The sequence below is a fragment of the Triturus cristatus genome, chromosome 2_1, assembly GCF_964204655.1.
Source record: "Triturus cristatus chromosome 2_1, aTriCri1.1, whole genome shotgun sequence".
NCBI classification, from domain to species: domain Eukaryota; kingdom Metazoa; phylum Chordata; class Amphibia; order Caudata; family Salamandridae; genus Triturus; species Triturus cristatus.
In genome coordinates this window covers 1,058,746,423-1,058,761,623 of record NC_140581.1, presented here as the reverse complement: position 1 = coordinate 1,058,761,623, position 15,201 = coordinate 1,058,746,423, and the positions used below count along the sequence as shown (strand labels likewise).

At 45.8% G+C, this 15,201-nt stretch overlaps 1 protein-coding gene across 1 annotated transcript in view; it reads right to left on the bottom strand.

Annotated features, from left to right (window-relative positions):
• The window catches only part of MTTP (microsomal triglyceride transfer protein), a 277,369-nt gene extending 263,046 nt beyond the window's left edge, over window positions 1-14,323 (bottom strand). Inside the window, exon 1 of the mRNA XM_085635746.1 lies at window positions 14,075-14,323. Coding sequence (XP_085491872.1) covers window positions 14,075-14,135 — 61 coding nt within the window. The 5' untranslated portion in view covers window positions 14,136-14,323. The remainder of the gene's footprint in view (window positions 1-14,074) is intronic.
• Window positions 14,324-15,201: the final 878 nt, after the last annotated feature.

Sequence of the window (15,201 nt, the reverse complement as noted above, 5' to 3'; positions counted from 1 at the left end):
TAGAGTGCAATGGTGTAGAGTACAGTGTCATAGAGTGCAGTGGCATAGAGGAGAGTGGTGTAGAATACAGTGCCGTAGAGTGCAGTGAAGTAGAGAAGATTAGAGTGGTGTAGAGCAGAGTGGCATAGAGTGTAGCGGCAAAGAGTGCATTGATGTAGAGTGCAGTAGAGTGGCTTAGAGAGGTACAGTGTAGAGTGCAGTGACATGGAGTGCATTGGTGTAGAGTAGAGTGACAAAGAGAGCAGTAGTGCAGAGTACAGTGGAGCAGAATAGAATACAGTGGTGTAGAGTGCAGTGATGTAGAGTGCAAGAGTGTAGAATAGAGTGGCATGAAGTGCAGTGGTGCAGAGCAGAGTAGAGTGACGTAGAGTGCAGTGGTGCAGAGTAGACTTGTGTAGAGTGTAATGGCATAAAGTGCATTGGTTTTGAGTAAAGTGGTGTAGAGTGCATTGGTGTAGAGTGCAGTGGTGAAGAGTTCAGTGGCGCAGAGTGCAGTGGCATAGAGTAGATTGGTTCAGAATGGAGTGAAGTTGTTGTAGAGTGAAGTGGTGCAGGGTAGATTGGATCGGTGCAGATTAGAGTTGCGTAGAATGGAGTGACTCAGCATAGATTGTAGTGGTGTAGAGTGGTGAAGAATGGAGTGGCACAGAGTGCAATGGTGCAGAGTAGTTTGTTTCAAAGTAGAGTGAAGTGAAAATTAGTGAAATGGTGCAGGGTACAGTGAAGTGGTGCAGGATAAAGTGCAATGGCATACAGTGCAGTGCCGTGGAGTAGTGTGGTGTAGAGTGCAGTGGTGCAGTGCAGTTTAGAGCGGCGTAGAGTGTAATGGTGTAGACTGCATTGGTGTCGAGTGGAGTGATGCAGCGTAGAGTGGCATAGAGTGTAATAGCATAGAGTGCAGTGGTGTAGAGTGCAGTACAGTGGCTTAGAATATTGAATGCAGTGTTGCAGAGTAGAGTGGCACAAAGTTCAGTGGCAAAGAGTGCAGTATTGCAGAGTAAAGTGCTGTAGAGTGTAGTGGTGTAGAGTAGAGTGGCATAGAGTGGATTAATGTAGAGTACAGTGGTGTGGAATACAGTGGTGCACAGTAGAATGCAGTGGCGTAGAGTGCAGTGATGTAGAGGTCAATGGTGTAGAGTAGATTGGCGTAGAGTGCAGTGACATAGAGTGCAATGGTTTTGAGTAAAGTAGTGTAGAGTGCAGTGGTGAAGAGTGGTGCAGAGTAGAGTGGCACAGAATAGAGTGGTGCAGCATAGATTGCAGTGGTGTAGATGGGAGTGGCGTAGAGTAGAGTTGGCACAGAGTGGAGTAGGATGGCATAGAGTGTAGTATCATAGAGTGCAGTGGCGTAGAGTAGATTGTTTCAAAGTAGAGTGAGGTGGCGTAGAGTACAGTGGTGTAGTGTAGATTGAAGTGGTGCAGGGTAGAGTGCAGTAGTGTATAGTAGAGTGGCAAAGAGTGCAGTGTCATAGGATTCTGTGGTGCAGAGTAGATTAGAGTGGATTGGCCCACAGTGCAGTGTTGTAGAGAGTAGAGGCATATAGTGGAGTGATGCGGAGTAGAGTGGCGTAGAGTGCAGTGGCGTACATGGCATTGGCATAGAATGCAGTAGACCGGCGTAGAGTAGAGTGTGCAGAGTAGTGTGTTGTGGCATTGAGAGCAGTGGTGCAGAGTAGAGTGTCGTAGATTGGAGTGGTGTAAAGTAGAGTGGCGTAGAGTGCCTTGGTGTTAAGTGGAGTTGTACAGAGTAGAGTGCATTGGCATAGAGTGTAGTGTTGCAGAGTAGAGTGGCGTGGAATGGAGAGGCATAGAGTGGATTGGCCTAGACTGAAGTGGTGTAGAGTGCAGTAGCTAACACAAAAGCTAATGTATCGAAATGTCATCACCTAGTGTATTGATTTGATTTTGATCATAATAAAATACTTGTTACCATCACACTTCAGAATTACCAAAAAATGTGCTTCATTTGTGATTTCCTCATTCTGATATATTCTGAGATATCTGCACAGTTCACTTACAGACATTTAAATGTTGTGTGCTGGAAAAAAATAACATTGTGCAGCCTTTCTCCAGCACACACCCCATTGCCCCATAGCCAGCACGATTGTAATAAAAACCCTCTCGCATTGAAGTCAGAGAAAGAAAAGAAAACACTCCCTCGGAAGACTGAGCCTGAACTTTGACCTCTGTCTCTGAATGCACAGCAAGATTTAAAAGCCTGTTTACTGAAAAGATAACTGGTGGATGAACACAGGGGACCCCTGTAAACAGGCTTTACTCCACAGAAGAAACAAACTCAGCCTAAAACAAATAAAGCTAGCAAATAGAAAGCAAGCAAATGTGAGTTACGGACCACAAAGCCAGTGGTAAGCCTTGGGCAAAATCTATTCCCTGGAGAGCTTTTGGAATCTCCCCAAGATTTCTTTGTGTTACAGCAAACAAATGATGGACGGAATGCTGACAATGCAAACATTCTCCCCCAGTCAAAAGATATGGGTTAAATCCATCGTTCTTTTGCCCACTACGCCAACCCAGTTTGGACCCAGCCATATGCAAATCAGTCTTGACCCTTTGCCCCATGGGAACAGTTCAGGCCGAACCACCAGGCCAGGTCCTCCCTGGACTGGAATCAAGCATCCTGGGACCGGTTTCAGGGTATGCCACCCTTCTTCAGCCTGGCTAGCTTGAATCCAGTGGCACAGTGAGCAAGGGACCCACATCTGGGCATACCCATCCCACTTAGGGCGAAAAGTGTTACAGAAAGCAAATGATGGACGGAATGCTGACAATGCAAACATTCTCTCCCAGTCAAAAGATCTGGGTTAAAACCATCGGTTTTTTGCCCACTACGCCACCCCAGTTTGGACCCAGCCATATGCAATCCATTCTTGACCCTGTGCCCCATAGGAACAGTCCAGACCGAACTGCCACGCCAGGTTTCTCCCTGGACCGGAAACAAGCCTCCTGGGACCGGTTTCAGGGTATGTCACCCTTCTTCAGCCAGGCTAGCTTGAATCTAGTAACACAATGAGCAAGGGACCCACGTCTGGGCATACCCATCCCACTTAGGGCGAAAAGTGTTACAGCAAACAAATGATGGACGGAATGCTGACAATGCAAACATTCTCCCCGGTCAAAAAATCTGTGTTAAATCCATCGTTCTTTAGCCCACTACGCCACCCCAGTTTGGACCCAGCCATAAGAAAATCAGTCTTTACCCTGTTCCCCACGTGAACAGTCCAGACCGAACTGCCAGGCCAGGTCCTCCCTGGACCGGAAACACGCATCCTGGGTCCGGTTTCAGGGTATGTCACCCTTCTTCAGCCAGGCTAGCTTGAATCCAGTGGCACAGTGAGCAAGGGGCCCACGTCTGGGCATACCCATCCCACTTAGAGCGAAAAGTGTGACAGCAATCAAATGATGGACGGAATGCTGACAATGCAAACATTCTCCCCCAGTCAAAAAATCTGGGTTAAATCCATTGTTCTTTTGCCCACTACGCCACCCCAGTTTGGACCCAGCCGTATGCAAATCAGTCTTGACCCTGTGCTCCATGGGAACAGTCCAGACCGAACTGCCAGGCCAGGTCCTCCCTGGACCGGAAACAAGCATCCTGGGACCCAAGATTTCTTTAGCAAACCAGACAGCTGCACTGTCTGGTAGGCTTCGACCTAAACAAAGTATGAAGCTGTTGATGTGACGGAGCCTTTCTCCTGAGATGAAAATACTTCCCACTTATGCCGCACTAAGAAACACAAATTCTATCAGTCGTGAAGAATAAAATGAGTAGCTGCTTACTTAACCACCCAGAAAGTGCTTTAACGCCTTATTAGCTGTAGGAAAGTGAAAAACAGCCATTTCAATGGTCTTATCAATGAAGGGTAGAATGGTGATAGTTAGTAGTCAGCACAGTTATGTGAGTCTAGGATAGGTTTAATGGCTAGTGGAAGAAATGGAGTGGTTTTCAGAGAGAAGGGAACAGTTGTTCTGAGGGCGATGTTGATGAAATGGAGGTAAGAGGAAAGAGAAGTAATAGTACGGGACTTGGTGAGTAGTTAAAGATATTAGATACATTTGTAAACACTGGAGGTGCTGGATGATTTTGCGAGATCAGTGTAGGAGAGTAGAATGAATAAATGCCAAGGAGTCTGTAAAAAATAATACATAGTGTGTGTGAAAACAGAGATATAGATTTTGTTTTAAATGGTGTCCATTATTTGATGCAGTAGTAGTTAATGCATGAGTATTTCTCAAAAGAGCATCAAATGAGAGAAGATAGAGGTTTGTAGCAAACTTTTACTGCCTTTTATAACACTTTACTTTTGTTGTCTGCTTTGAAATTGTGCTCATGCAAAATGTAGATTTGATTGTGCAGAGAGGTTAACTGTGGGACAAGCGAGCTACCCCGAGGGCTCCATGGTCTTGAGGGAAATTGGCAAAGCACTATTCTTTTTTTTTTAAAGGTTTCTGTTTGTGGGTTCGAAGGTGCTACCGTTTAAGAATATTGGGAGGTATCAGCTTTGGGCTCTTTTCTCAGCAGAGGTGAGCATGGAAATCTGTAGAGACTCAGAATATCATTGAGAGAGGAGAGGTTGGTGTCAATGTCACCATGTGGTGGCAGGTAGAGAAGGGACAGGGAGTGAAGGAGGAAGTTAGTGAGGAAGATTGTGAAAGAATCAAGGGAACATTCTTAGGTCATAGTTGTGGTTTCTTCCTGGCCATGCAGAAGTTCATTCCCACTCTTATGGGGGATGGGGATCTCCCACGTTCAGCAGGTCAGACAGCCAGGATGATACTATTGTCCTCCTAGAACTTGAATAAGTGGACTTGTGGTATTAGAAGCATCTCCACAGGGCTAGGTGTCACTAGTCCACAATCCACAAAAACTTCTACGCTAACTAGAAATATTTTACTTGTTCTAAAAAGGTGTGCAGGGTATGATTTTCCTCCAGAGTTTGCCCTGGAATAATTGCTTTCAGTGTTCAACACAGTCTTTTGCAAGCCCTGTGGTGACCTGGAGGATAGAGAGCTGCTGCTCTCCAGACTGGTGCCCACTTTCAGACCAAGGTACACAATTATGACATTGCTTCCAACTTGGGATGTCACTTGAGCTCTGCCGGCCCTACAGGGACCACAATTTTAACTCCACTGATTATTAGAGTCGTTTTTCCAGCTACGCCGGCCCTGGACAGTTGGTTATAGAAAGTCGGTGCTCTCCTGTAAAGGGAGCCAGCACTGCAGGAGTCTTCCAAAGTGTCTTATTGTATAAGTGAACCTGGCTTCCCAGGATTAGATCCATTTAAAGTTTAAAGGTCTCGGATTGCATTTTAATCCTTCCCCAGCCTCCGAGCATTAACTATTTTACCATTAGATGGATATTTGTAGGATGTTTGGACTTACATTGTTCAGTCCCGAACTTTTAGGCAGTCTGGTAGTTAATGTGCCATCTTTGGGGCATTAGACTGGAGTAGGAAAGTGAGCACAGTCTGGTACATTCTTTGGTATGGGTCTTTCTAACAACAAGGGTAAGACTGTTTCCTGGCTGGGGGCTCAGGGAGCTCATCTCACAGATATCTGTAGGCGTGCTACTTGGGCATCTACACTTACCTTAATTCATCAGATTCCTTGACATAGTCCTCATGCACTTAATATAGTTTTCCCTTGATGTTGCATTAAAGGATTATTACAGCATGCTTGTTGGATTTATGTAGACTGACCTCCCAGAGGTTCTATTTTGGAACTGGGATAAGGAAAAGTGATGTTTACCTAATTTGGCGAGAAAGAAGTTATCTAGGTTTACACAATTTTTTACATCTTCAATGTTTACCAACTTTTCTACAGGGGTTTTCCACATAAAATGTTTTTTGCTGGCTGATTTTCTCCCCAAAACTTCTTTCTATTAGAAAGTGTAGTTCTGCAGTGATTGCTCCTTCTATTTTATTTTTTTACATCTTCTAAATATAAAGACTAAGGGATTGGCTGTTTTTTGAACATCTAACCAGGTTAACCAGGTGGCGCAGGCCTTTGGAAGCAATAACGTGCAGTGGTTGTAGGGCTATGAGGAATCGTTCCAACACATCGTCTGTAGCTGTGCTGCCCAGTTGGAAGAACAGAAAGTGCGCCTGAGACTTGAATGGAACAAACTAGGCATCCGCAAGTGCCAGCGGGCCATTACCAACACCCTCAACCCGGACAACACTTGTATGAACATTCAACTGGTCAAGTTTTCGACTCAGCAGTTAGTAAATTAAGGAGGCAGGATGTAACTCGTGGTAAGGTAACAGCCACCAGTCAAAATAACTTCCACGACAGTGCATCAACTTTGTAGCGCCTTGAGGCAGCTCTGGCCAGTTAAAAGACCTAAGAGTAATCCAGAGACTCTTCTTGATGATAAATATACTGTAATGGGCTGCATAATGGAGAACGATGGCTCTGCTATGAAGGAACAGTCAGCCGGCAGCTCCAAGGAGGTGCTTGGCCGTCGTACTGGCCCTGAGGAGATCCTCATGCGGGATGAACTTTGCCCTTTGCACAATTCTGCCATGCTGAGTTTGCTTCTTTGCACTGTCACCACATTTCAAGCCCTTTCTCAGCGGAATACGCTCTATAAAATGTTTACGTGTTATACGAATAGCTATGTGTAGCATGTACTAATGTTTGTAGGTATTTATTTCTTTAAGGCATATTGAGCTTAATTCTGTTTTTGTTTTTAAAGAAAATAACTGGTTATTGTAACTAATTCTTTTGAAACAAGTCTGCAACTCCCTTGCATCTTGCATTTTGCACAACCCTGTTTTACCGTAGCTTCTTTTATTTAGTTACATTTTCTTTCTTAGCCTAATGTAATCGTCTTGAATATTGAGTTGTTTGCCAGGCAGTTCAGTAACTCTTGTCTCACAGTAAAAGCAAAATTACTTGATCAATTATATAGTATTATGATAAATTGAATTTAATTAACTCTTTGTATATGAAATGCTCAATCAATCAATCAAAATGCTTTTTTCGACTCAAAAGAGCCACAAAAGTTTACATATATATGTTCTGGCAAGTTCACCCCTAGAACTTTTTGCCTTTATCCTAGCCTTTTCCCTATGGTGTATTAGTGGATTTAGGCCTCTAGGCGCTTTAACACTGTGTCCCAGTGTAAAGTGCGTGCGCTCTAGGTTACATTGAGTGAGACTGACCTGCCCTCCCATAGGAATGCATGGGGGATCTGAGTGACCATGTTAGTTCCTGATGCGTGGGGAGTGCAGGGCCGAGTTTGGTATGTGCAGACTCGTGTGATGAAATGCTGCGCGATGATGTGTGCGGCATCAATGTACCTAGTGTGGAAGTGCCACTTCTAGAAGTGGGCATTCCTGTGTGCAGTGTGAGATGAGTGACTTGTCTGGCGATTGGCTACCTGAGGTCATGTGACGGGCTAGGGAATCCCCAGAGCCAGGAGGAGTCACCCAGTGGTGAATGGGGAGATCAGCAGCCAGATGGGTGGGAGGAGTACACCTGAGACCTGAATAGGGCTGGGCTTTCCCCACACAATGCTGGCTCCGCCCCCCGTGGTGCGACTGATGACCCTGGCCTGTTCTGTGAATAGGGAGAGGGGCTGAGCAAAACAAAGTGCTCAAGAACCAGTTGCATCTGGTTCGCCCCTTCCCTACACCTTGAAACAAAGGTGATCTGTGTATAAAAAGGGGCTGTGTCCCTTTACAAAATGTTCTCCTTTGGATCCTGACAGAGGGGGGCTGGCTGCTGGTGGGGCCCAGGAGGGACCGCCATGAGGGCTACCTCCCTGCTGGAGGGCCCTGTGTGCTGGCCCCTGGGCCCTGCTTTGCCCCCTGGACGCCTTCAGGACCTTTTGGACCTTTTTGCTGGTCCTTTTACTCTGCCAGGGCTTGGTGCAGCCTTCTGGCGCCTGGGAGCGCTTTATCTTAGGTATCATGATGCCTGCAGTGGCGGGTGCCCACCCCGCTTATTTTTATATTTTCCTCGTGGGTGCTGACCCCACCTGATCGCCTGCTAATTGTCGTGAATGCGGGAGCCCACCCCGCTTATGTCCGCTAATTGATCGTGCTCGCGGGTGCCCACCCCGCCTTTTACTGAGCTGCGGGTGCCCACCCCGCTTCATCTTTATTTAAAATTGCGGGTGCCCACCCCGCACTTTACCCGCAAAAAAAAATCACCGCCGCGGCCCGAGCCGCATTCAAATATCGCCACCGAGTCCGCGGCCCGCCTGGTTGTGGGCAGGGCCGTGGGACGGAAGCGGAAGTGCGGCCATTTTCCGGCAGGCAGAGGTCCCGGAGCCTCGCAGGCTCCCCCTGCAAAGTCCCGGTAAGACCGGCGCATCGAGAGGACGGGGCTCTCTCAGGAGGTGAGAGAGCCCCGCCATGGCCGCCAGTGAGGAGCAGTGCTGCTGCAAGAGAGGCAGGAGCCCACCCCGCTCTCGTGACCAGAGGAGAGAGCACTGCCACTGCCGGAGTGTCAGGAGCAGCGCCTGAAGAGCCCGGTGAGTGGGGCTGTGTTTTGTGTCCGGGGAGGGGTGAGACCGAGTCCCCCCCAGGCTGCCGAAGCCCCGAGAGTGCCAGTGAAGGCACGGTGTTCCGGTTTCCTGGGCGGCCCCGTCTGGCAGCGGGTTGCCCCCACGATGGGGTATGGTCATTCTAGAGCCCAAAGAAGGCTCCAACGGTTGGGGCAGTGTTTGTTTTAGAGCGCTAGTGCGCTCCAGCTTCGGGGGCATTCCCTTGGTGTTCTGAGCCCACGAGGCTCCAACGTTATTCGGGGGCATTTCCTTGGTGTTTTAAGCCCACGAGGCTCCAACGTTTTGGGGCATATTTGTTTAGAGTCCAGAGGGACTCCCACGGGCAATATTTGTTTTAGAGCGCTAGTGCGCTCCAACGAAGGGGCCATCATTATTGTTCAAGAGTCCCCCGAGTGGGACTCCAACGTTTGGGGACACATTCCATTTCAGCGCCAGTGCGCTCCACAGTACTGGGGGACATGGTGTGTGTAGAGCCTAGGTGGCTCCAACGTTTTTGGATACTATTACTTCCCCAGCTGCGCAGCACTTAGTGCCAGCTGCAGCGTTTAGGCCCTGTTCTTGTCCCCAGCTGCCCAGCAAGTAGTGGGCAGCTGCTACGTTTAGGTTCTGGTGCGACCTGGACCCTAATGTGATTGAGGTGTTGTTGTGATTCATGCGAATGTGATTGGGTGTTAGGAAATGTACTGTGTATAGCATGTTTTGCGCACCCTGTGTTTTATACCTCTAAATGTGGTCATTTCTGCCTAGGAGGTTGTTTTACCTGTTTGGGTGATGTTAGGGAGATTGTACTTCCCTGTGCGATGTAGGCCCCTAGAGTAGTTATACTTAGGAGGTAAGGTCTAATGCGTTAGACTTGCGAGAAATTGCAAAATGTGTTTATGCCCCTGTGATGGATGCAGGATAGGTTTTATACCTGATGCTTGTGTGATGACGCTGAGGTCATTATTGAGCCAGTAGTTACTGGTTGTGCTCTACAGTGATAATTTGTGCTACAGTTAGTATATGTTCTACATGTACGATTGGTGATTTGTGCTGATTCTGACTGTGGTCCATGTGGCCCTGTCCCATGTAAATAGACCCTTGTAAAATTTTGCCCAGTGCCAGTTGGCACAGTGTAAATTGTGTGAATATTATCTAATGTGTTTTGGTATAATACAAAGGCTATTTTTATATATAACCTTGTGTGGAGTTTCTTTTGTGGTGGGCCTTGGGTGTTGTTGCTGGGTGCGCGCGCAAACGCTTTACACATTGCCTCCGGGATAAGCCTGACTGCTCGTGCCAAGCTACCAAGGGGGTGAGAAGGGATTATCTTTGGCGTGTAACTCCCCAGCCCTGACTAGAGTGGTGGTTTCTGCCTGGCTTTGGCGCAAGCCCTAGCCAACCAGAAATCCCATTTCTAACAATATACATTTTCATTAAAAAGCAGATGAGCATTAAAACAGTAAAATACAAAGTGAGGAAAATATCTAGTATTGTGAAATGTTAATTTACTGTTTATGCTGTTTTATTTTGTAATGGTTTTAAGTAACCGAACAATAAATGTACATATAATATCAAGACGTCTTTGCAAACCTTACAAACTTCACAAAGATTCTAAAGTGTAAAAAAAAATCTCCACAAAGTTGAAGAGGAGAAACGCTTGCACCTTCTCACTATCTCCTTATTCCCCGTTATCTCCTTTACTCTTAGCACAGCTTTATCTCTTTATAATCCTTATCCCAAGCCATTTATTTACTCTCCACTGTGGATTGTGCACACTCTGGTGATTCAAGGGCATGCTATACCCCTGTATATTATCAAAGGCGTTCTGAAGTTCGAACACAATACTTCTTTCCTCAACTTTAATCATCGGCGTACTCCTCGATTTTTCTACGCCACCTACACCCAGCCACCCCTTCGGATCTCACCTTGACTTGAATGAACCTTCTCTAATCTCTGTCACCAGCCCTGAACTGTTTCTGCTCCCTTGTACCAGGAAGCTGGTGACCTTTTCCCTCGGAGACCCCTCCCCTCCAAGTCATAAATGGACACATTACTGGCAACTTAAATAGTCCTTCTCTGAAACCTAGTGCTGGTCTGCTCGAAGGCCACAGATGAAAAGCAAATCTTACCAAGCCTTTGAAAAACAAACAGACCACGTAAACACCCGAATTAGCAGAATACCTGTCTCTGGACACAAACACAAGGACACACCTTCTTAAAGAGCCATTGTAAGCACCATGCATGTTGTATTATTTTGTCGTTATTATATCCATGATAGGCGAACTATATTATTGCCCTTCCTAAAGATGATTGGACATTGTCAATGTCGCCGTGCACTGCATGAGATCCAATGTTTGGATAACCACCTTTGTGTTGCAACAGTCACTTCTTATTTGAAAAAAGTGTTTTTTATTAGAAAAAGGATGATCTTATAATGTATTTTATTGAATACCTTTGGGCATCATGCTCTTCTTAACCCAAGTTTTTATGACTTTCATGTATTGCTGTATTTTATTTATGTACACTTTTATGATTGTTTTTGCTTACAATCGAATAAAGTTTTTCTGATCTAATTCATTTTAAGGGAGCATGCATGTCTGTACAGGCTAAATATTTTTGTAAACAATTTCATAGTGCGGCAGTGGGGGCCGCATAGGCCAATGCATGGGCAAGCTGCTCCATTTCAAAAAAATGAAAGTAATTCTGCCAGAATTTATTTGCCATAAAATACACTTAAGGTATGTTACCTTGTTTCATGGGTTTTGAAGTTCTTTAACTGGCACCACTCTCTGAGACTATCAGCATACAACTTTCTCTTTTCTTATGACTGAGAACAGTCACATGTATCATTCTGCCATCCTCTCTAACTTCTAAAGCACAAGAGGGTATGGCTTGTTTGCTTCCCTTCCACCGAAACCACTCAAAGAGGGGTATTATATCCAAGATTAGCCGGCCTGGCAAATAGGGCCGGAACATGATCTATGCATAGTCATATTCACCCATCATGTTTGCAGTCTAAATCGTTGTGCTAACGCCTATTGGCCTCTGTCAATGTAACAAGGAGCGCCCAGCCATGGCACAGTTTATTGAGGGTCAGCAGCACTGTACCACAGTATTATTTTGTTTTTTGCTGTTTTATATAGTGCAAACTCAACCCAAAGGTATTGGAGCGCTTTACATGAGCACAAGTTACATTACACAAGGACACATTCATTCTATTTTGTAGGTACGGGGAGATTACGTGTTTTGCTCAGAACCACAGGATGTTGAGCTGACACCAAGACTCGAACCTGGTTTCCCAGCTCCACAGTCGGCAGCTCTTATCATCTTTATGTCTTCCTGACACTGGATACTGGACACAGTGAATGTAGTGCATTTTTGCTTGTGGCACTCCTCACAGCAAAAGCTAAATGGCCATTTGGGCAGGCCCCAGAATCAATAAGCACTCTTTGCTGCCCCCTGCTGGTCGGGCTTTATGGATGCGCCAGCCCTCCGCTCTAGAGTACCCTGCTAGGTATGCTACTCTACCCGGCTATGTTTGGTATTGTACCACGGTTAGTGTGCCATTTTCCCCCTGTAGATATGCTACTGCATCAATCTAGGTATTCTATTGTGCCCAGAATGGGACACTATTGCATCAAAATATTTATGCTCCTATGCCCAGCCGAACATCCTATTTTACCCACCTATCTACACTACTGTACCCAGCTAGGTATGTATTTGCACCAAGCGAGGTGTTCTGTTGTTCTGGGCTCGCCATGCTACCGTACGTCCTCCCACTAACTCACGGAGCTGTGCTCTCGAAGCCATTGGGCTTGCTGTGCAACAATCTAGGGATGCGAGCATAGTCACTTGGGTGCACTACTGCACAGAGGTTTTCTGTTTATGATATTGGGCCTAACACTATATATGCTTTTGTACTCAACCAGATATACAATTGTACTCAGCAAGGTATTCTCTTACACTCACACAGGTATGGTATTGCACACAACTATTTACGCTATTGTATCCATGGTCTATTGTTCCCACTTGCACATTCTATATTATAAATCTAGGCATGCCCCAAACTGACTTTATCACTATATTCTACCAAGCTAGACATGGAATTGTAACAAGCAAGCTATGATGCTCTACCCTGGTTGATATACTCTTTGGATCCTATTAGATGTGTTGTATGGTTTCATATCCAATTATGGGATACCATTATAATCAACTGGGTGTGTGGGGGTGTGCCAAGTTGGGGAAACTACTGTCAGGGTCGGACTGGGACAGGAAATAGGCCTAGGCACCAAAATTAAAGTGGCACCCTTAGTGAATTAGATAGCCAAAAAGTGGCCTATGTTTTCAACCAGCAGCAGTTTTGAGCTTATAAAGGCACTCTGTATAGGTGTTTTGCAAGGTATGGAATACTGTGTGGATGTAAGCTTGCCAAAGGCAATGTTTGTGGTAATATCAGGAAAATCAACTGTAGAGACCTGCCTGCAGATCACAAAACAGGTCCACAAACAGCTAAAAAACTGGCCCACACACTGACCTGTCAGACAAGCCCTTCCGGCTCTGCCTGATTGCCCCATAGGCCAGCCCGCCCTAGACTACTGTACTACTAAATGCAAAGTAATCAACCACAATCAGAGGACTCTTGCCAAACCCTGGTGTCCTAAGTATCTGTTGGCAACACGCCCTGTCGATGGATCCATCATTGCTCCTTTGCCCACCATCGATCCCAAAATAAGAAAATATGTGCCAAGTAAAGACAGAAAGCAATGGCATGATGAGCATCTCACGAGACACTGAGGACAACTTGACACACCTGTAGCAACAGAGAAAGTGCAAAGAAAAACTACAATCCCCACAGTCCTCTACTGACCCCCAAATCCCTTCCCCTTCAGACTCTGTATCCAGGGAGGTCACCCCATAAGCAAAGCACCACAAAAAGCTTTGCCCGAGCAAAGTCTCCCTGTGGAACTCCCATTTTTGGTGGCAAGGCAGGGGGATGTTGTTTATCTATGTGTTTGGTTTTATAGATTTAATATAGGCATGCTTCTGTTTTTTATATACATTTGCATCATGAAAGATATATACGCCTTCCATTTTCTCACTCAATACGTCACTGAACTTGTCAGGCAAAGAAAAGGTGCTCACGAACAGAAGTACCGCTTTTTAGCTGATCATAGAGTTGTGTGAATCTGTTTTGAGTGATATGTGTTGTTTTACTGCTGGGCCATCCAGGCACGTCCATAAGTACTATATCCACGCAAAGTTGTCAGTGCTTAATTTGTAAAATAAAGAGAGCCGGTGCCCAAAACTCACTGCTAGTGCAAATAAGTAACTGATGATGGAAAACGTAAGTCCTGCCCAACAAAACTGAGTGCTGGTGGCGACTACCTACAACGACCAGCAGAAATGAAGTCATAGACTCCGCAAACCCATATCAGAAACGCATCAAAATCGCAGCTGGCAGATGAATTGTTATCAAAATTACCATTAACGTCCGTAAAAATCTGTTCAGTGACTCTGCATTTGATCTTTCTGCGGCTACCGGAAATTGTCAGGACCTACCTTTAACAGAAGCCGCGAGGGCGGGAATGATGCAGAGGAACGTCACAACGAGTGGTTTCATGGTTTGCTGTGCGACCCTCCACCGCAGCACAATGAAACCTTCAGTTTCTGAAGCAGGGTCAGCAAATGTCTCCAAGCGGCCCCCTGACCTGTTCAGCCGGGAGCAGGGTGAGAAAAGAGGCCGGGATTCGCCAGGGTAATGTTTATCTAGATGTAGTAAGGGTCAGATTCCAAACTCCATGCACAGGCGCTATGCCGGGCACAGCTCTTGTTGTTAATTATTACACACCGCTGTCTGTAGCAGGCTATTGTTCCCTGCCTTGCCTTTTCTTATCCATGACAGGCTGGCACCAGATAACTGCTCGGATTGAGGATCAGCTGCATAAGGGCTCTGGGACTGGAAACAGTTACTGGGGTCCATGTGCCACCTGACCCACCCTGTGCAGCCTGTGTGTGTTTCAGGGACTAAGGGACAGATTCTCAAGGTTTTCTGTGCACTTGTAAATACATTATAAATAAATACATACATACATACATACAATCATACATACCTACATTATACATGCCCACATACACATACATACATACCATCACACGTACATACACACATACATACATACATACATGCATACATACATACATATATACATACCCACATATATACATATCCATACATATATACACATACATACATACACATACACAGCAGCGGCCGGCACTGGTAAACGTTGTGGGGCGAAGCGAGGTGGGCGGGGGTAAGGCAACAGACGACGGATTAGGTATAATAAATAAATAAATAATACCTATTTCGTCGTCAGTCGGCTTCCCCCTTGCCGTGCCATGCCCCGCCCCACCATGCTTACTTGAGCCGGCTGCTGCTGCACATACATACATGCATACATACATACCATCACACGTCCATACATACATACATACCCACATACATACATACCCATACATATATACACATACATACACGCATACATACATACATACATACCCATACATACGCACATACATACACATGCATACATAGTAACATACATACATACAAACAAACATACATACATTAATATTTTCCCAAGTTAAAACCCCAGTCCTGTTTCACAGAATGAGGCTCGGTGTAA